General features: G+C 38.9%; 1 protein-coding gene across 5 annotated transcripts in view; it reads right to left on the bottom strand.

Moving 5' to 3' along the window:
- MID1 (midline 1) overlaps positions 1 to 22,898 on the bottom strand; it is a 190,029-nt gene that overhangs the window by 47,790 nt on the left and 119,341 nt on the right. For all 5 annotated transcript variants that reach the window (XM_075776588.1, XM_075776560.1, XM_075776591.1 and 2 more), the window contains exon 3: positions 5,457 to 5,552. In XM_075776588.1, the coding sequence (XP_075632703.1) occupies positions 5,457 to 5,552 (96 nt within the window). The remainder of the gene's footprint in view (positions 1 to 5,456; positions 5,553 to 22,898) is intronic.

Raw genomic sequence — 22,898 nt, 5'->3', positions numbered from 1 at the left:
CACATGCTAGAGGGCTCTCTCGTTGGGTCCACATAATTTAAAGATAAAATTCTCCAGGATGGTTTTTAGTGCTTTTAAAAAAGTTTTCTACAGATATCATGAGATGCCTGAGTGCTGTCAACTAGGTCTACAAATAAACATATTTCAGATTAGTAGCCACTTCTATTCCATTTTCTCAGTTCGTGGAGAAAACTGTATTTTATCCTGCGAATCAGTTCATCATTTGAGGCAGCCAAGCCTGCTGTCCCTGGGGAGGCAGCCACAGCCGCCTTCCCTAAACAGAGCGAGGAGCAGAGCCGGATCACCGGGGCCAACCCAGAGAGCTGCCCCCGGAGAGGGGGTGCTCTGCAGAAAGCAGCCTGGCCAAAGGCATGAGGTTATAGACCTGCCGTCATCTCCAAGGAAGGAAAACAAAACTTTTCTGATTAACAGCCTTTGGGGTTTCTGCAAAACCGAGAAATGACAGACAGGATTAAGAGGAAGGGAGAGTGGAAAGATGGAAAAATGAGTGTAAAACAAAAGACATGTAGGGACGTGTCTGAACGATGAGTAAAGCCAGTGTGCCAGGACGTTCCTAATGAAACAGAAAGATTTGGGACAGAAAAGAGTGTTATAGTCTCAAGCATTCACTTTTCAGGGTGTGGTTCTTTTTGAGAAAATGGGATTTTTAAAATTAAGCATTACTGTAAATTATTAGCACAGACTATACTTTCATATTCATCATTAAATCAGACATTCAGATATTAAAATAATAATAATAATAATTAACCACTTAATAATATCTCTGCTGTACTTAAAGTAGGAAAGAATACAAGTTCGGCTTGATTTATTTGCAAAAGTTTTCCTGCCAATATACTCAGAACCACCCACAGGAATGCAAGACTGGAAGTGGACTTCTCGAATCTCCCAAGATCAGGTCCCCCATCATGATAAATCTCATCATAAATTGATAAACTCCATCTAAAAATAGGCGAGATTTATGCCTCCATTGCTGTGACGAAAGGCTGCCCCAGATCCCCCCGCCCCGGTGGCTGGAAGGTGTCCAGCTTCCAGATAGCCAACATCCCCGACCAGTCCTTGTCTGCTCGTGTGAGCCAAAAGTGAAAACAACTCTCTTTCAGAAGTGAATACGCATTAGTTTTAAACAAAAAGAGAGATTGGGATTTGGCCTTTGCTATCGATGAAGTTAGAATTGCCTGATATGAAGGATGTATGGGCGGATAATTAATCTGCAGTGAAGCTGGTTGCTGGGAAGCCATTAACAGCTCACTTCGTTGATGAGAAACAGTGGCTCTGAGACAACATTTGGTTTGGCTGGTGAGGATTCATCTATTCAAAAGACACAGAGCCTGTTTGTTGTTCATTTTCGGAAGCATCAGCTTCTGCTCCATATCAAAAGCCAAAAAAAGACATTCCTTTTTCATTTTTCATGTAATGTTGAATTTTTTGGTGACAAAGACTTTAAAAAATGTTAGTATTTATTTCTACAAAAAATGTTTATTAGCATAACTTCTTTTTAGTTTATATACCCCTTAATAAAAACTTGGTAACTTTAATACAAGGAATAATAATTTCCTTTCCTTCCTTGTTTTTCAAAGTTCAAACTATGTGTGAAAACCAAAACTTCTTTTCTTTTTCTTTTCAACCTCCAAAAATCTAAACTGAGATTAACATTATTAAAATGAATTAAAAGTAGGTAAGGAAAATTGCAGTATGTAACAACAGTTTTTAAAGTTTACTACCTATGTTTTTACATGTTTACAAATTGTGTACAATATATTTTACATCATTATCTGTAATATATTGTATCAAAAAATGAAAAAGAAAACATTTCCTATAAAATTAACTACCTGTTCAGTTTCAATCTTTGAGTGAGAACATATGGCAACACTAATACAGTCATTGGATACTTCAGCATTTCTTTTCCTAATATTTTGTAATTTTAAATTTGTAACATTAATGTTATAACCAACATACTGTTGGCTTCATTTGGGTTCCTGGTTCGGGATGAATTTCTGTCACGAAGAAACACAAAGGAAGAGAGCATATTGACTTTTTCAATATCTATCTAAGCCTCCACTTCTCTAATGCTGGAGATACTCACATCATATCTGAAGTTTTCACAGAGCTCTGAGAAAGAGAGATAGCTTTAAAGTTTACTTCCACATCCCCATTTGCCTGATTTCCAGCATGGCCTAGGTCCAGGGTTTGGACTGAAGCTCATTTCTTAATATTTAGCCAATTTAAATGCTAATTAGACTAATTTGATGAATAAAACGTGGTAGGAATTCATTAACAACTTTGCTGCTGTTGCTTTATGTCTACAGAGAAATTTTTTAAAACAGGACTCCAGGGAGAGTAGCGCATCTGTTACCAGTTGAACAAGTTGAATTTTTTGTAATACTAAACCTTAGAGTTGGTAATATATTGCAGAATTGCAGAGGAGATGGAGGAGCGATTTTATATTTCCAGATCTAGCCCATCTTGGACATAGGCCACTAATGGGGAAGAGGCCTTATGCTGTCCTGAGCCCATCTGCTTCATGGGTTTTGCTCTGAGTTTTACACACAGAGGAAAAAAACGTGCCTTGTCTCTGTCTTTCATTACCTAGTATAGTCGTTCCAGCTGATACTACAGTTGTTCTGCCCAACGTTATTGCTGCCTATACAAAGATCTCAAACCATTCATCTCAAGTCTGATCCTGTGGATAGACTTTCATGGTTTTCATAGAATCATAGAATCATAGAACGGTTTGGGTTGGAAGGGACCTCAAAGATCATCTACTTCCAACCCCCCTGCCATGGGCAGGGACACCCTCCACTAGACCAGGCTGCCCAAAGCCCCATCCAACCTGGCCTTGAACACTTCCAGGGAGGGGGCAACCACAACCTCTCTGGGCAACCTGTTCCAGTGCCTCACCACCCTCACAGCGAAGAATTTCTTTCTAACATCTAATCTAAATTGACCCTCCTTCAGCTTAAACCCATTACGCCTTGTCCTGTCACTACACTCCCTGATAAACAGTCCCTCACCAGCTTTCCTGTAGGCCCCTTCAGGTACTGGAAGGCTGCAATTAGATCTCCCCGGAGCCTTCTCTTCTCCAGGCTGAACAACCCCAACTCTCTCAGCCTGTCCTCACAGGAGAGGTGCTCCAGCCCTCTGATCAGCTTCGTGGCCCTCCTCTGGACTCGCTCCAACAGCTCCATGTCTCTCCTGTACTAGGGCCCCAGAGCTGGACGCAGTACTCCAGGTGGGGTCTCACAAGAGCGGAGCAGAGGGGCAGGATCACCTCCCTCGACCTGCTGGTCACACCTCTTTTGATGCAGCCCAGGACACGGTTGGCTTTCTGGGCTGCAAGCGCAAACTGCCGGCTCATGTTGAGCTTCTCATCCACCAACACCCCCAAGTCCTTCTCAGGGCTGCTCTCAATCCACTCCTCACCCAGCCTGTAGTTGTGGTTTGTTGAGCCCCATGAAGTCAGTCATGAAGTCAGTCATGCTCCATAGTGGTGGAGCAGATAGAAAATTAGATGATCTCTTTGGTGGTTTGGCTTTTGGTTTGGTTTTGTTTGCTTTGGGTTTTTTAGGTGCACTTTTTTTTTGTACTTTTTTTCCTGCAGCATGTGCCATTGCCACAATCAAAAAGGTACTTAAGCAGATGCAAAATTTTCAAGGTGTGACTTTGAATCTGTTCACAAAAGAGGTTGCTCTTGGGCTTAATTAGGTGACTTGACTTAATCAAAAGAGACAGAAAAGAAGTCGTCTTATGGAGAACTTCCATGGGACTTTATAAGGGAGAAAAAGAGGCTTCTCTAAAAAGAAGAAGCTCCTGCAGAGCTGGCAGATGGCTGTGTTATGGCAGTGTATGTCACAGCTAACTTTCTCTTAAATTATGCATGTTTCAGAAGGGTTAAGGCTTCCTTCCTCACTCAGATTCCCCAGGGCTACTAGGTAGCACTGACAAAGAAACCTGGTTTCTTTTCACATATATAGACAACCATACTCAAAGTGGAATATATTGTCTACACAACACTATTATTATTTAATGCTGCCTGTCTGCTGGGAACATACAGTGCGCCCTTTGCTGAATAGACGAGGCTGCTGCAGGAACTGCAGTGCAGTCAGAAGTGAAATGGTCCTAGGCAGAAGCCCGTCCACAGACAGCATTATAATACAAATGAAAACCCAACCATTTTTCACAGGGAAAATAAGTTTTCCCTGGTAATCTGACTAGTAATTAGCAGTTCAACTGAAAATACCTTTTCTCTGTGATTGAGGTCTGAAGCTTGTTTCACTCTAAATCAGCAGTATTTATGTTGTGCCAGGTCCTCTGATTCCTACCCCATTAACTTTCCCATGCCATCTTATATTGAACTTAGAACTTATGAAAACTGGTAGCACTGCAAATGCTGTACCTCAATGAATCCAGTATATCTGTCAACAAGCATGTGTGCCTCATGATATTGAGACTTTCCTAGTCTTCCAGTGTTTCTCAGCCTCAATTTACCTGGAGGAAGGGTGAAAATGTTTTGTGTCTGGTGTGTCACCTGGGACTCATGCCTGAGACTGACAATGAGGAAAGCACTGGTGATAAAGTTTTGATGCCATGAGGATGTTTGTGTAATATTTACTGGCAGAAAGCAGAAACTCATGTTGTCTTTTGCATGTTTCGTATGATATGGAAGCTTTTTGTTCATAGTGCTCATAGCTTTGTTGATCTGAATACACTATGAGGAACTGAAAAGGTCTTAAAGTGTGGCAAAAAGTAAAAGGAGAAGTTTTGCTAAAAAAGAGTGTATTTTGGACTCTGATCTCCTCCTGTGTCAGCTCCTGTGGGTGAATTAATCTGATTATTTTAATTTGCATGTAGAGTGGCAGCCCCAACAGGGCCATCTAAAAAATTACCCAGATTTGGGAGAAATATGGATTCAGGTCCCTCCCTGCTAAAGATTATCTGTGACACTCAAAGTGGAATATGTAACTGAGGCAAGTCCACATATGTATTGAGATACTTAATTCAGATGAAAAAAAAATAAATCTGGGACTGATGATAGAATCCTAAATATTGTTGTGGATCTGAGTGTTATTATCTCTTTGCCTTAAGTTTTCCACCTGTAAATATTACTCTACTTCACAAAGGACCCAAAAAGATAAACATGTTACAGATAGTGAGTGATGTGCTCAAGCATAGCAGCGGTGGGGGCCATACAAATGTATCATAATTAAAAGGGGATAGGAAGGAATATAAAGGATGTTGTCTGTATTGAGAATACCATTTATCAGTGAAAAAGCTCCAAATCAATTCACCACTATTTTAATTCAGTTCTGTGCTTGGTTTTGTGGGGTTTGTTGTTGGGTTTTTTTTTGGTTGGGGTTTTTTTGGTAACTTTTGTTCCTGAGTGCAAGAAGTGAATGTAATTAAATTTACAAGTATTTCAAATGGAGATCAATACTCACTTCTACATGCTGACAGGTCTGAATGAGTTTCGCCAAAAGAGTTTCCAGTTCAGTATTCCTCTTAATAAGGTTGGTGAGGTTACTCTCCAAATTTTGCTGTCAAAAACAAAGAAAAGAACAAATTAGCATTTTGAAATATTTAATGTTTAGGTGAACAGTTGAAAAAATGGATATATTTTCAGGATGTGAATTTTGCAATCACACAGGTACGAATGAGATTTTCATTTTTATATGCTCCATCAGATGTTTTGTCTGTGCATCAAGTATGGCAAGACAAGAGAGCAGAAAAGTTCAAGATAAGACCGAGTTCTAGAAAATAGAGTTTCTAAGGACCTACTAAAAACTAGACTAAGCAGTTAGTTTTAGTCAGGGAGGAAAAAAGGAGTAAGGAGAAGAGCAGAGAAGGTAAAAATGTTTCACCTAAATAAGTGGTTTATTTTGGCTGAGAACACTTATTGACTCCTTATTTCCTGCTCTCAGTCTAACATCTGAATTTAAAAGCCTGCTGCTAACTGAGGTCTCGGAGCATGTGCCCCTTTGGGACTGTACTTCGAAGGACCCAGTAGATGGGTCAACACTTTCTTCTTGGGATTCACAGTGCTGGGGGGGATTGATCTAATTGATTTAATTCCCTAGTTCAGCAGAGTTATATTTTTTAATAAATAATTCTAAAGAAAAACATCCTTTCTATGCATTAGAATGAAATATCTACTCACAGACTGTGCCTTCACTAATTGTTCTTGAGAGAGAACTTGTGGCTTGAGTCTGTGTTTATCAACTGATTAGGGCTGCAATAAATATCTGCAACCATGGGAGCTCAGAGTGCTTTCCAGCTTCCAGATCTGAAGCCACATCCTATCCACTGTACAACTGCATGTGAGATTGAGGTCTAGAAACAAAAGCTTCCGCCTCCCATCTCCCCTCCATGTCCACAGGAAGGAAATCCAAGCGCACAAGGAGGAGGAGGTGGTCTGTGATGGCTGTGACCCGCTCCCTGCTCTGGCTGCCAGGACAGACCAGGACACTGCGGGTGCACTGTGGAACCTGCAACTATCAGCTCCTCACTTTTTTACTATACTTCCCATGACAGCTGCTGTTTTACAAAAAATTCCATCTTCTGGAAGCACATGGGCATGAAGAAGTCCTGTTATTGCATGAAATGCAAAGTTTCCACAGAGATAAAAAAGCCCTGTAAATATAACTTGAGTACATTAAGAAGAAGAAGGAAAAAAAAAAGAAGCAAGCCATGAAAAAGAGTCCTGACTGTAAACAGTCATTTATTTCAGTAACTTCAGGGGCATATATTTCATTTTGAAAAACCTGGGGACTGCTGGCACGACAAGCTGTTTCTCATAGGTATTCACCTATGCAAGTGTGTGAGACTAGTCCCTTGCTTAGTATTCCTGACAGTCCCTGCCTTCTAATTGTACTTGGTCCCCCGAGCAGTCCCCAGTACCTAGGAAGTACTGAACAAGAATACCAGAACTGAGCCCTGTGCTTCTCTCCTCACAACGGCTGTAGTGTCTCTGCAGAGCTCTCATTAATTTCATCCCTCCTCATCTTTTATTAATGGGCTTCTTTTCTTCACGCTACTACTTTTCCCCCTGATGTGTCTATTCCGTCGCTGTCGCGTAAGTCCCTTCAGCTACCATTAAATTACCTGATTTCTCTCATCCTTTTTTTTCCCCCCTCCAGCCTTACCACCTCCGTGCATGCATTTAATGTGTGTGTGTGTGCCCGCGCGTTTTCTGGCGCTGTTACTGCCTGCCTATTTCATGCTGTTTTCAAACACTTTGTTCCTTGCCCTCCCTTTCTGCAGCTGTGCAGTCTCCTTACTACTTCTTGCATATGGCTACCAACAAATGGAGCTGGCAGTATTTCATTGCTGAGCCATACATACTTTGGCATTTACCAGGGCTGATGCTGTAAACACCGGAGGAGCAGTCAGTCCCGTTCCATTAAAGACAGCACAGGATCTTGATGGCTTTATATATATAATCCTTCTGAGAAGTGCGATGTGTGTTTGAAGTACATAATTTTGGCATTTTCTTCCCAGCACAGCCATGCATATCATGTATCACAAGCTCTGGCTGTAAAAATACCTTTTACACTGCATTTATTTTATAGCCCATTAAAACAAAGAGTAACAAGAACGGGCATTCTTTACTGAGCAGTTTGAGCTGTATCTTACATTTCCATAAGCTGTAGTGTGAACGATCATTAACGGCCCTTTGTAGAGCTGAGACTCACGCGCACAGTCAAAGTACCTTATATAGTTACAGTACCAGATAATCTTTGTCTTTAAAAAACAGTTTGTTAAGGAGATCCGAATGTGCAAATACTCTTGAAATGATATTTATATACCTTCTTATTGCCCATACATTAATTTTGTACATTTTCTAATATTTTATACCAAAAGATTTAAAATGAAAAATGTATATTCTTGATTGTGATTGTTTAATTACAAGTGTATTATTGGACACAATAAATGCTAACAGTCGGGACCTACACATACTATGAAGAAAAAAATGTTTTCAAAGCTGTTATGGAATACTGCAGTGATTTTCAATAACCTGAAAGTGTCTTGAACTAAGGCCATTAATATATGAAGAATAACTAATTTTCTCTGAAACAGAAATTTATTTACCCATAGGTTATATATAGCTTATTATATCCAGGATATTTTCAAATCCTAGATAAAGTAGAAAAATTTAAAGTAAGTTCTCTAAGTGAATATAAACATAAATCCATACATATAATTATGGTTTTACACAGGTCTCTTGATGTCCTCTGCATTTCCCAACTGTGTAAATGGAATATAACTACTAAACAAGTTAGTTGTCTTATGAAAATTAGAGTTAATGCATTCTTGTGCTCTAGTTCCTCAAACTGTGTCATTTTCAAACTGGAAAGCTTGGAATTTTGTTTTCTTGCAGTTTGGTATGCAAGAGACTGAGGTCTTTTCAACTCAAGAATTATCAGAATTTTGTTAAACTTTCATTGAAGAACATCAGTTTATATTAATGCTTTGCAAGATAGCAAGAACCTGGCAGCTGCTTTCTGAAATTAATGTCAATCTTTCCAGTTTCACTAGGGCAAGTACTGAATGTCAGCTTTTAAAACTGGCTTGACTTGAAAGTTTTAAAGGTCATAAAACTCGATCAATTCTTGCAGTATGTTTACCCAGATTTTTTCTTGGCATTATCCTCCTCTAGTTCTCTCCCTTATTCCATTCCTGTATGGACCATAGCACCGCTTTGGTTACCACATGACAGTATGTACCAGAAGCAGAGTTCAAGCCTTGCACTCTTTCTTTACACCGCACAGGGGGAGCTGGAAAGGGCCTGAAAGATGTTTAAATTTCAGAAGCAGAAATTTCCTCACAGACTTTCCACAGTGTCATAAACTCATTTCACATCCACACCTAAAACTTCCCAAGTTGTGTAAAACTTCAACGCCAGATTTGGAGTTCTTGCCATCTTGAAAAATTGATCCAGTGCTGTAGACCAGAATTCCTGGGATAGTGAATTGTAGCTAGGTTTTAAGTTTGGAGAAAGTATGCTTCCACATTATCATGAGTACAGGTGAAAATGAACAGCTGAATAAGCTTATTCAAAGTATCTTCCTTTCTCCCACCTAATCTTCCACTGCCATTGTCTTAGAAGAACCAACAACTGTTTTTTTTTAAATGTTCTAGATAAATAATATTTCTTAAACATTGCCACCTGCCTTTCCTTATCTTTTTTGTCACTTGCCAATTTTCATGATTATCTGTCTATTGAAAACTGATCTTAGAAATGCAGGGGCTGGCTTTCAAAAGAAGGACAATAGTTGTTGTGCATTTGCTCTGTGAACAGGCTTCACGCCTGTTAAATCAGTGGATGCAAACTGCTCTCAAAAACTAAAAGCCAGGCTGAATGCTTCCTGACTTACAATGCAGACCTAGCACAAGATCTTGACATTCCATGCGTGCCTTGCGACTGTTTTTACAACATCCAGTATAAAGTGAAAAGAATGCTCACTGTCCTTTTAGCATGGTCTGACAACTATACAACATAAATAGTCCTATAATCTTGGGATAAATCCAAGTAGATGAAATCACAGACATGTAATTGAAAAGGACAGTTGAGGATGATGTTTCATTTTGACTCTGCATGCCTATAAAATATGATCCAGGGACTGGAGTCTGAAGTTGGAAAAATTAATGCTAAAAATTAGAGGAAGGCAACTCAGGACTGGATGCCTTCTTTAAGCTGCTGTCTAGCTCACACTGAAGTCATGATCTTGTTGCAGTAATGATTGCGTGAGGCTTGTGCCCTGATTGAAGTGGGAGGTCAGACTAGACGATCATAATGGTCTCTTCTGGCCTTTAAATCTATCAGTCTATGAAAACCAAATGTGAACCCATGCCCTTCGCCAAATTAACAGTCTCATGCAAAGCATCGCTTGTCTAAAATAGAAAGGTAGCACAAACAGATAGTCTTAAGCTACTATATGGGTTGAAAATGCTGTCAAAATAAATTAACGTAAGCTTCTTAAGAAGAAAAACGCTGACTTGTGAGCTCCTGCCTTACGTCACAGCAGAGAAAACAGCGATATCCCAGAGATCTTCTTCTCAGAGGCATTTTCTTGGTCCATAAAAAATGTCTGTTCAAAGGGCCACAAGATAAAACAAATAGCTGTCAGTTACAATGAGATTTTAAATTCTATTTGAAGTAAAGCCACTGTCTTTTTCTCATTAAAAATATTCCTTTCCCTGCCATTGTTAAATATAAATACGTATTTGTATTTTCCACTCACTGCTTACCGGAAAATTTTGAGAACCGATCCACTGAAACTGCAGCACATGCTAAGACTCACACACTGTGGGACAGCACTTTGTAACAACAGCCTTGCTCACTATTTATATCAAATCCATCATGATCAAAGCCCTTTGGCAGCAAACAGAGACAGCAGTTTGCGTTTCCTTTGCTCCTGGTGTAGAACTGACCAGGGTAAGGCATATTTTGAGGCTACCTCCTCATTTAAAGAACAAAACAGCTTTGGAGAGCCTTCTGGGCTTATCAGAGCCCTGCATAGCGGAAATTAGGTTAAGCAATTATATAGGTCTCATGAGAACCACAGCCACCCTCATCTCTCTATAAATGGTGAAATTGAAACAGAGGTTTCGGGTTTGGTTGGTTAAAGCGTGTAACCAAAAGCCACACAGTTACACTGCAGTAAAACAGAGATGAGGAATAAAACGCCGTAAAGCAGAAGTGTGATGGCATCCTAGCTTACTCAAGCTAGCAGGGCAACCAGAGCGGTGTTGACACAGCAGATCAGTCTTTAGTACATGCAGGCTGACTGGAGATCATAAATATACACCCTGTGACTAACAAAGTCCATGCAACCATATCTTCATTGCAACTGTTTCTCCTCCTAACTCAAAAAAGTTATGCTTGCATGTGCTCCAGTTACGTTTCCGCCTCATCGTGGTGACATACCCTATGAACTAGGCCTGTTGTCTCCAGGACTTGTGTCTAACCTATTAAAAAAATTGCCAATCAATGCCAGAAGAACTGCCAGAATATCAACCATGGTTTTGAGCTAGGTTGTGAGTGTATGCGAGTTTAATGTTTACTTTGGTGTTCTTTATTTAAATGGACATGCCAGGTGCACATGGAAAAACTTAAGCTAATTTTTCTTCTATGTACTTGTCCTGAAACAGATGACTGCTCTTCCGTGGGATACACATGCTCGACCCTGTATTTCTCCAGCCAGGGAATGGTAACATTTGCGGTTAATAGGAATGATTGACCTCAAGCCTCAAATGTGCAGAGCTTGACAACTGCACTCCACATTTCTATGTAAAAAGAAATAACAGCTATGATGTTGATACACTCCTGGGGACTAAGATTTTTACCTCAAGTGATTACAGTATATCACAAGGAAAGACCCATGAGATACTGCACTGTTAATTAATTGTCCAGGACTATTTTTATTAAAAGTGCAATGAAAATAGCTGTATTTGAAGCCACTATGACTTAAATGTTGTTAACTAAGTTGGGCCTATTTCCGTATTTCATAGGAATGTGGCTTATTTTTTCATTAACTTTTACTTAAAATGGAACATTGTGAAAATTAAAGGAAATCCAAGCATTTCAGGTTCTTGACCACATAAAATCTTTATTAACTGAGAGGACAATATTCTAGGGCAAACCTACAACTGTGCTCTCACTTATCTGCAAAGCTATGCCCTCAAATATCCCATGGGTGCTTGCCATTTGCAGCCATGGCTCTGCCCTTTGATTTAACTACACTAATCTGCCTTGTGAGTTGCTTTGCTGCCATTTCTTCACTGCTTTTTCTCCCTTCCTCAGAGCATAAGAGAAATTTCATAGCTGGGGCCTCTGAGGAAGAAGGACCGGATGAGAGCCATATGTAGTACACTATAGCAAAACTTTTCCTTTAATGTGCAGTATTAGGTTTGGGAAAGAAAAATTTATATACTTAAAAGCTATTCTGCCTGTAACAGGGACCATGACTACCAGGAACACAGGCCAATGGAACTGACACTGCTTAGTTATTTTCAATATTATAATGTGAAATGGATATACAAAAAATGAAAATAAAATAACATTTGCTTTTAAACAAAGAAAGCGATTTGTTTTCTGAGGGCATTCAGAAATGTTATAACAACTTTGTCCTAGTTTAGACAGTGACAAAATTTACTATATAGGACAAGCAATTTTTTTAGAGATTCCAGTTTCAATTAAACTATCAGAAGATATCCAAATGTTGGCTTGGCTGGGATCTGGGAAGTTGGTTCAGCCCTATTTCTAATGAGTCATTAATCAAAGCAGGACCATAATAATAATCAGGAATCAAGGATCAAGAAAGATTAGATTAAGCATTTAACTAAATTAAAAACCAAAACCAGTCTTGGATGATATATGAGTTAATAAAGGTTTGCAAAACTGTAGATATATATTTGAGGCCCCAATACATTTGATTTTTTTTTTTTTTTTTTTGCTTCAATGCAGTAGTCAAACTGGAAGCTGAAGTGTTAAAAGAGCACAACAAATACCAGACACCCTGCATTTAAAGCATGTCATTAATGACTTATTGTGGAGAGCTAGAGGGTTCATAAGCTCATTCTTTTCCCCATGGGCTAATCCAGTGCAATGAAGGGGGTTAAAGGAGAACTTGAACTGTTGCACAGCTGTCTTGCAGCATCCTGGCTGTGTCCACTTCCAGCCTCCCAGGACATGGAACGTACTTGAAACTGAGTTCAGCAAGAGCTCCTGCTTATGAGATGCCTAATCTAATCTTCTGCAAGCAAGATCTGGGAAGTATTCATTCCAAAAACTGAAGTTCTGAGTTTTGCGCATAACTAATGACAGACATTTATATGACGAGAAAGCAAAAAGCTCATCTAAAGAACCACAATTTATGCAGTGTTATTAAAGTTCTGGCTTCTACAGATGTCTGCCTAAACATTTCTGAAAGTTTGTATTTTATTTAAGAGGTTATACTATGGAAAACAATCTGGTTTTAATGAGTCAGTACATATTACTGCATTTGCGGTTGAAAAATTCCATCTTATCTAACCAGGTATGTATAAAAAGCAATTCAGTATTATGCAAAACTGGCGGGTTAGAAAGGACGGCTTGATAGGCAAGGATTAGAGAAGGTCAACGTGGTGATTTGGTCTGTGTTAAGTAGCAGACCGGTGGAACTGTCACAAACCTAATTCAGGTCTTTCTGCTGGCCTGTAATGAAGCTGCCATTGGAGGCAGCTGCACCCATCTGCATTTATGTTTCTCAGTACGGCAAACAGCACTTTGAAGGATCTCTATAGACTGCCCTCCTGAGGATATTAGTTATCCATCTGGAGAATGAAGCTGGAAGTCCATTTCCGGGCACGGATGGAAGGACTGGACACACAGCACATGTTGGCTTTGTCAGCTACTGGTGTAGCATTGAGCAGTTGGGCTAAACAGACCACCATCAGGAATGTATTCAGGAAATGGGAGTGACTTTCTGTGCAGTTTCTCTATAGTGAGGAAACAGGTGCATCTGTGAACACAATATATTCCCAGCTGTTGCTGTGATGGCATTTTAGGAGCCATATAGGCACCATCGGTAAGCCCAAGGGAAGCCAGAGCACAGCACCTCTTTTGGAAAATGCTGATCCCACTGTCCAACGGCATGGTGTATGAGGCAAGTGCCAACCAACCAATCAGAAAGACCCAACCCTGACTTAGAGTGAATCATACTAAACAAAGCACCACTTAATTTTAAGTTTTATGGTGGTTTTGTGTGCTCATAAACTCTCCAGGATCTTGCCAAGAAGTACACCATGAGCTAATTCTTCCACTCTGGAGCGCTCTGGTTTTGCGCCACTGAAGTCATTGGTGGCTCTGCCTTTTCCTTCCAGAGAACAGGCTCCAGCTGCAAGAGGTTATTCGCGATAAAAAAAATTGGCATCCATCCAGTTTAGTGCTCATTCTGGCACATGCTCATTGCCTTGCTGCCCGCAGTTAGAGCTTGGTCTAGACAGAAGTGTAAGTCTCTCTGTGTTTTCCTCTCTTCATTTGCTCTTTTTCCTATTCAGCAAAATAAAACCCTCTACTACATTGAGTAAACGCCCTGAAAGAAGTCTGGTATGGTGAACTTGAGCTACTCACAGTTTTAAAGTTTAGACACAGTCTTAGGTACTTTTTTGAAAAGAAGTCTTAAATGTTCATCTAAAATACTTGTCAACCTGGCATGATAATATAATTTAACAGTATTTTTCTTTACAAAGCTTTTGACCAAGCACTAGGTCTTGAATTTAAGAGTTAGGAGAATAATCATCCTTGACTCAGATTTCAGCTACAGAGTTATTATATTTAAATCTTTGACTTCAGAAATTGCTATGGATAAAACCAGCTAATAATGTTAAATAATCTTAGTAAAATTACATACTTAGGGACTTATTAAAACAATGTGACGGTAGTGAGCTGAGTTTAAGCTAAATAGTGAATATAAATCGCAAGGTACAGATCATGATTTGGAATTAGATTTTGTTTCATATTTCTGTCATACTCAGGTGAAGTTTCTGTTCTGACTTATCTAACCCTTATTCCCAATACTTCATCAGAGATGAACTCCAGATTTCAAATTCACCAACCAACAAAAAACCAAAACAAAATCCCCCAAAAGGACAAAAACCAAACCAAAACAACAGCAAAAAAACCAGGAGCTTTTGGTTGGAAAACCAGATTCGGATCTGAGTATAATTTAAATACTGATGCACTGGAAAAATAACCACACGAAAATAGCGGTTCATTCTTGCCTTGTATTTGCAAGTGATAAATGAAAGAAAAGCACACCAAGGAAATAGTCAGTAGGCAGAAGCATCATCCTCTCTCATGTAATGTACAGCACTAAAAGCTTTTCCTCCCCTTACCTCAGCAGCAGATCCCACTCCATTCCCAGACATACTGATCTCCCTCACCTGTCTTACCTCCAAGACATGTACGTATTTTGCCCCCTTTCCTTTGGTCATGCCGTGGCCTGCCCAGCTGCTGTGACCACACACTCCTCACCTCCCGCTAGATTTTATGAACCTGAGTTGAACCCAGCTACTGGCTCTTGCTTTGCCGGCAGTGCACGGTGCCAAGAGTTTCTGGGTGGAAGGTCTGAAAGTAACTTGGATGCTCACGAAAATGCTCAGGGGGTGAGGGACGCGTGCTACAGCCGGGAAGCACCCCCAAAAATCATTCCTTTCCTTCCCTTCCCCTGCTAAGATATTATTTTTCAGTCCCTATTGGAGTGCACATTCACACAGATAAAAATGCAATAATCAATTCAATGTTAATCCAACTATCATCTGAAGGGCCAATAACTCAAGAAGAGTTTATTATTTAACAGCCCTTGACAATGCATATGTAATGGTTAAAAAAACCAACAAGCCTAAAGCAAATGTCCCATGTGGAAGCCACAGCAGACTTTGGTATTTCAGTTATTTCAGCATTGCGGCTAATCACAGATGTGTTTCATTTTACTAATATGAACTAATCAATTAGTATGAACTAATGAATTGTTCACACTAATATGAACAATTGCATGAGCATGCTTCAAAGTAGTGAATTTTAGCTCAAGAAAGCATGTTTGCAAGTACTTTTGTAGTTTATTTTTACTATGGTCCTATGATAATAAATCACTTATAGCATGCCAAACCATAAATGTAACTCAAGCCAGTTCTGCTTGTCAGTACTTGGGATCCCATCATTATATTCCAAATGTTACTTTCCATTTTTTTGCTTCAGCTTACACACAGCTTGAAAGTATATCCGGGGTAAAACTTCTGTTGATAAGAATCAGTGCATCGTGACAACACACTCCTAGTAGCACCACAGAACTCTGGTCGCTCAAGACATTTAAAAGATACCATTAAAAAATAAAAATTCTGCTGTAATTTGGCAAGGCGATAGATCACATCATATGAAATCAAAGGACGTTTTTAGAAAAACAGTGTAAATAGAAACCCAAATACATGCACCTGTAAGATTTCAAACTCGCAGTGCGCAAGCACAGGCTTTATCTATTACTGTTTCAATTTCTAACACATTATTTTGTACTGCAGCTTCTGAGTTGGAACTTTCTCTGTTTTCTTGACATTCCAGGTTCTCAGCTGAAAGGCAGAACACCAAGGAAAGAGCTACATGTTCTTTTCATAAGAGAACAGGAACAACCAATAAGAGAGCCGCATCTTCTAATAGCAAGATACTTTTAAAGTTTTACTAATAAAATAAAGAGAAGATGCTTTGTCTGTGTCTGTAACATTAAACACCCAAATTTGCATTAGTAAATTTGGTAAATCTGGCATCAGAAAAGAGAGCATTCAATGGACAGAAAACCAAAGCAAATTTTAAGTACTATATATGCTAGAATTTCATAAATGCCCAATTCAGAACAAAATACTTATAAATAACAGAGAATAAAACATATGACTCCCCAGTCCCTTTTCTATAAGAACAGCAAGTGATAGGTATAATCCAACCCTTCTTTAAAACCTTAGAAACTTAAGAAAAATCAAGATCATTTTAAAACGCCATTTTCCTGTTACCTCTTCTTCCTCCAGAATGCCAAATGAAGAAATGATGGTCCCCTAGAGGAACTCATGTGTAAGTAATGAAGCCTTCTAACTTACCTTTGAATGATTTACAAAGAATCTTAGACCCTTTCATCTTATCCAGTCCAGCATATCTAAATTAGGGATGCAGAACTGAGCTAGTCTTACAGTCCTGCTGATCATCTTCACATCAGGTGGGCTAACAGTAGGAAAATGTACAATCAGCCTGCCTGAACCTTCCCATATAGCTTTGGACACTTTTCTGTAACCATTTATCATGACAGGCATTCAGGGAATGAAAAATAAATGTGCTTACATTTTGGTGAAAAGATTAGCAATTTAGAGAGATGTGCAAATCCAATTATTCCTGGAGAAAGAGAGAGGGAGATCTTAACATTTCATTTGACACATTTAGATAATGTGACCGATATATACAGACTTCCTCCGGACAAATTATTCATTTGATTTATCACAGCCTTTGAAGTTTTCCCTACTATCAAGGCTGGCAAGCTTTTCCCATTGAAAACATGAGCCAATGCTGATTATCTAAGTAGGCTTTTCATGGCACTTGGGGAAGATATAAAAACTGTTAAGCCCATGGAAATATTTATTTGGAGCCTTTAATTAACTAATTTTGATTTTGATCTCAGATGAAGTTTTCTTTGCAGAAAAGATATGGACTTGATTCACCCAGCACATTACTTCAGGTCTGTATTTTCTACATTCGCTGTTTCTGAGAGTCTACAGACTTTGTGAGAAACATCTCTTTAGCCATATAAAACATACATAAACAAGCATGCATTTACATAGGTACTCATGCATGCTCTGTAACGTGGAAAAAATAGGTTATGCAATGTGCAAAAGGTGTAGAGAGAGAACACAGACTCTCCTCTGGTATTTCTGTGCATGATTAACAATAGCATTCTGCAGTCGCACAACACTGATTGAGGGCTGAGCCTCACTTTGTATCCTCAACAGTTTTTAAAACACCCCATGAAAATACAGCTCTTTAATTTCCTTTGTTCTTTTCCTTGACTGAAGGAGGTAGGCCTTTACTTCCTGGGGAAGAGAAGGCTCAGGGAGCACCTCATGACAGTATTCCTGTACTTAAAGGGCAGTTAACAGGAGGACAAAGGCGCTCTCTTCACAAAAAGCTATAGGAAAAAGACAAGGGGCAACGGTTACAAGTTGCAATGGGAGAAGTTTCATCTTGATGTAAGAAATTTTTTACAGTGGGAAAAGTAATTCACTGTAACAACCTCCTCAGGGACGTGGTAGCGTCCCTGTCACTGGAGCTTTTAAAGATGCAATTGGACAGACAGTCCAGATAATCTCATCTAGGCTCCCTTTCCCATGAAAGTTTGGACCAGATCATCTTTCAAGGTGCCTTCCAACCCGGGCTGTTCTACGATTGATGATTTATTAAGTACTTTTATTAGTTAGAGAGCTGTATCTATAATTGAAGCATTCTTTTAAGTGTGGGTCTGTGTGCATGTGCATTTGAGCTGATTTCATTTATGCAACTCTTTCCTGATTTTGAACATTATAATGTCACTAATAGTCAAAAGTGAACTATGTGTGGGAGAACAGAACTGACATCGAATTCCTACTGGCCGGCTCCACTCTTTCCCGTACCTCCAGGACTTTGGAAAGCAAAGCCTGGCAACACTTGTCAACCCTCAGGATGTCAGGCTCTCCCAGACTGAGGGACTTTGACTCCTCCTTTCTGCACGCACGCCCGTTTACCCCGTGCATAAACATACAAGTCTGTGAGATGGCCAAGAAAATAATTGTGCGAATAGCTGAGGGGGTGCCAGGAGGGCTATGCCATATATTGCCCGCATAACCGATGTTGAGAGCGGCTCTATTTTCCCAATTGCTCTGTTGTTTGTAGAAATGTATACATTTTGGAGTTACACTGTGACAGGAAAAGCACACTGGCATGGGTAAGCTTTTCACTTTGTTGTAACTGTTCATGCAGGATATGGGAATTACATTTGGGAAATTGCATATTCTAGATAATATTATTGAATATTGAAATGACAGCTCCATTAACTTTCATTTTGTTTGTTTGTTTCTGCCAGAGTGGTTCCTATTCCATAAAACTAGCTTTTACCCAGGATTTGTTAATTAATAAGGATATTATTCTATTTTATAGTCCACTATCTCAGAGGTTTTTTGTTTTTGTAATAGTGTATTTGTTCCCAAAGCTAACAGCAACTTCTATCTTGCAATGTCTTTGTTTCCATAGAAACAACCTTGTTTCAACTGAAAGAAACAAATGAAACACCAAATACACGAGACCTTAAAATGCCTTAAATTGCTCATTTAAGTAATTAAATAAAAATTGATAAAATCAGTTTTCTTAATAGAGATAAAACAGTAATAGTGCATGCTTTGTACTTTTCCGCTATGATTTTCAATTACTTTTACAAGAGAGAAACACTATGACCCTTATTTTACAGATTATTCAATTTCCCTACGATCAAATGCCTTTAATTCAAAACCCACTGAAGGCTATACTAGTTTTTCTACTCAGTCAGTTGGCTTTGAATGAAATTCATCAGAAACCAGTAAATTTAAGAAGAAGGTCCCTCTTGTCACAGACACCATGTGCTGGTAACACATGTGTGCACAGAGAAGTAATCTGGGTGCTCAAGATATTAATTATTACTTTGTTGTCGGAGTAGAATCGGTATATTTGATATCAAACTATTGCTTAAACAACATATACATGATTACTGATGACAACAAAAGCAATGACTCAAAGATACCTTGGTTTAACATAACAGAGGTGCATTGCCCTTGCCACAGTCCATTGATACGTGATCAAAGTGAAAACTTAGTGGATAAACACTCCCAATTCAGACTTCTAGAACGAGCACCTCAGAAACATTTTATGAAAAATTATTGTCTTGCTGCTGAATGTAATTTTGAAACTGCATGTCTGAAAAAGGAGATTTCAGTAGTTCCTGCTGGGTTTCTCCAGACCTTTCATGCTGTACATTCCCATTACTAAACACACACTGCAGTATGTCCCCCGTGTATGACATTGGCTGCTGGATGCTTTTCAAAGCAAATAGAAGTCTGGTTTGTTTAATTTTGCAGAATTCTCTACAGGTACCTTCAGAGATGTCCTAGGTACAAATGAAATTCGTACATCAAAAACACTTTAGAGCCCAGGGCCGAACAACTAGCACTAAAACCAAATGTGAATGAAAGAGAAAAGGGAATCACCATAAAAGCAATGCACCTAAAAGCACAACACGGTGATTTCCTTGAAGGCAACACTGGACTTCATAAAAAAGCTGTTGACCCTGACGCTTGTAGAAAAGGCCCTGTGGATCCTGATGGACAGCAAGCTGACCACGTGCTCTTGTGGCAAAGGTGGCTGTTGTCACCTTGAAGGTGGTCAAGTGTTGGAACAGATTGCCCAAAGGCACTGTTGGGTCCCAGCCCTGAAGATACTCAAATAGTCCCTAAGCAATAGCCCCCTCCCCCACTGTGCAGTGGGCTGCATTAGCTAACCTCCAGAGGTCTCTTCCAAACAAAATTATTCTGTAATTCCATAATTAAGATGTTTATCTTCATAAATCATAAATTTTACAAAAATTTAGAAAATCTGAAGCTCTTTTAAGATAGATAATTGAGCATGAAATATTTTTTTTAATAAAGAACTTAATGAAGTATGTTTATTTAGAAGCTTTCTTATATACTATTTTATCTTTCACCAGAGCTATGAGACATACAATATCCAAATATGAAGTAAGGTAATGTACTTTTTATAAAAGTACAAGGAACAAATAAATATTTATGAATTTAAGACTTTGTTTTAAACATTTAAGGAGACAGATTTCAGGAAAATCAGCTTTTAGGATTTTGATAAGCTTGTGAGCTTTATCAGATGTTCCTAATATGTCCATCATTATAGTACATAGTGTATACGTGCCAACTTTATTTGTATGTTTGATTGCACTATTTAATATACATTGTAAACCATCAGTGAATAATATGGCTACATAGCTCGTTCTATTAACTTCATTGAATCTATCCTTTGAATTCTTATCTTCTGCAGGATATCAAGTTTCAGTGAATAATATACTTTCTGGGTAGTGTACAACTACAGAAACATCACACCTTTTCTACTTCACCTGGAATCTGTCACAATGAAAGAGATTGTAATTAAGGGATGTTTTCAGCTTTCAGGGCAATTGTGAGAGATGGTAAATAAAACTGAACAGGAACTCAAAGGCATCTTCAGCCTTTATTATTTCATATACTCTACTAAAAAGAAATATCTGATTTTTTTTTTTTTTTCTCCATTCAGCATTGGTTGGGCACTCTAAGCAAGGGTGAAAAAAATTGTCACCCTTTTTTCAAGACTCAGTCTGTCAGCACATGGCACCAAACAGTTGTGATTTAGTGCTCCTGGGCTGCACTGACGGGCACGAAAGTTTTGAAGAGCTTTAATTTTAAAACCCATGAATGGAGAGAACAGATTCAAGTCTGCTTTTAACTGCTTTTAACATTTGCTTGCTCAATATGAAAGCTGTAGGGCAAAAGGAAGAAAAAGCCTTAAAATGTGTGTGGATTGCTTTACACAGAAGTACAAATTAAATTAAGAGAATTTAGTGCTATATAGTGTTACAAAAGTGTAAGCAAAAGAGCACCATCTAAATGAATTAAAAATCCTTATATGAAACTCGTGCCTATCTCTCAGTTTTCCCTGAATAGTCTGGTTGCCCTGTTTTTCTCTGTCCCATTAAATGGTGCTTTTTTTTCCACAGTCAACAATGCCACTTAGCTGAAGTGAAATCCTTAATTCTTTTGAGGGTATACAGTATGGGTCTCCTAATTAGGACATCCTGTGGAAACTCAGTTAAGAAAAAGACTGGAGAAAGAGGAAAGAAATACCATATAATACTTTTACTGAAATAATGCACCAATTAAATAAAAATGCAAGCTAAAAATTGTACACTCTTCATTTTTCCCTGGAGGTCTCGCAAAAGGCTGAAAGCATTTTTAGTTTAGTCCCACAGATTTAAAAATTTGAGTGCTATTCTGCATCAGAGCTGTAATTAGTCATTTTGATACTAACAATGGAGTTTATAATTTCACACCAGGCTGATCATCACTTAAAACCATTTATTTCAGCTCAGTACATCCCCTGTTAATTGGAATGTTTTGCTAGTGGTGTGTTCCCATTAAGATACCGCCATGTCATTACGGCCATTAGGCTCAACCTCTTCTCTTGAACACAACCCAGGAAACAGCCCCCCCCCGCCCCGAATGCATGGATATTGATAGCTGCATTGAGATACACTATCTTCTTGTTCAACTGTGAGTTTTAGGTGAAATAAAAGAATTAGTATGCAAAATGTTGCAGTCTCTCTTACACGAGGTCAGATTCTGCAATTACTGTGGTCATGTCTGGCCTTAGAAAGCTGAGAATTTATAATGTCTGCCTGCAGCAAGTTTTAAAAAGTAGTTTTGCTATACACAAAGGGCTGAAGTCAGCCATTAGTTGAATGGAAGAATCAGATGATTTCCAGAGATGTAACTCAGTTCATAATTTATCATCAACTATTTAGAACGTATTTCAGACCTTTCAAAGCTGTTACTCATATCAGCAGGGACTACAGTTTCACCTATGATTATGCACATTTGACATTTCCCATTATTAGATCCTGATTTCACGTACAGCAATGTCAAACTTTAGTTATTCCAGATTAAATTTTCTAGTTACAATGTTTCCTTGGCCTGATTTTATTTAATTTTTATTTTTATGAAAACGTCAGCCAAAACCACCAGCTAACGTCACAGAACAGGATAGGGGAAATATGTTGCCGTCAATGATAAAAAGTCTGGCTCTGCTGCTTCAGTGCTTTGAAAGACGGATTTAAATTTGGCAGGAGAGGTTTCTGTGCCAGGTATATGCTTTTTTGTCCTTTGCTGCCAGTCCTTACAAATTCAGGCAAGACCTAAAAAACCTGTACATCACAGTTTTGCAACTAAAAACACTAAAGATTGTCAATGCTAGCTGAGCTCCAGACTCCCAGCTGACCAGACAGTACGTGTACCATCACGGTGCAGCTCAGGGCTACTAAAACCAAATTACAATATCCTTGTAATGACTTGTCCCACCTGATGACCCAAGGCAGAGTCATATTCCAGATCTAAAAGCAGAGAGTTTGCCTCTCCTGTTCCCTCAGTTCCCCTCCCATAAAGACCCACTAGTTAATGCAGAGAAGTTCAATTGAAAATTTAAATTAAGCAAGCACCATAGTTTGATTAGAGACAGAGAAAGAAGTTCAACAAAGATATGATATCTGGTGCAT

Source organism: Balearica regulorum, chromosome 1 (assembly GCF_011004875.1).
Source record: "Balearica regulorum gibbericeps isolate bBalReg1 chromosome 1, bBalReg1.pri, whole genome shotgun sequence".
Taxonomy (NCBI): Eukaryota; Metazoa; Chordata; class Aves; order Gruiformes; family Gruidae; genus Balearica; species Balearica regulorum.
This window is presented reverse-complemented; position numbering and strand designations above follow the sequence as displayed.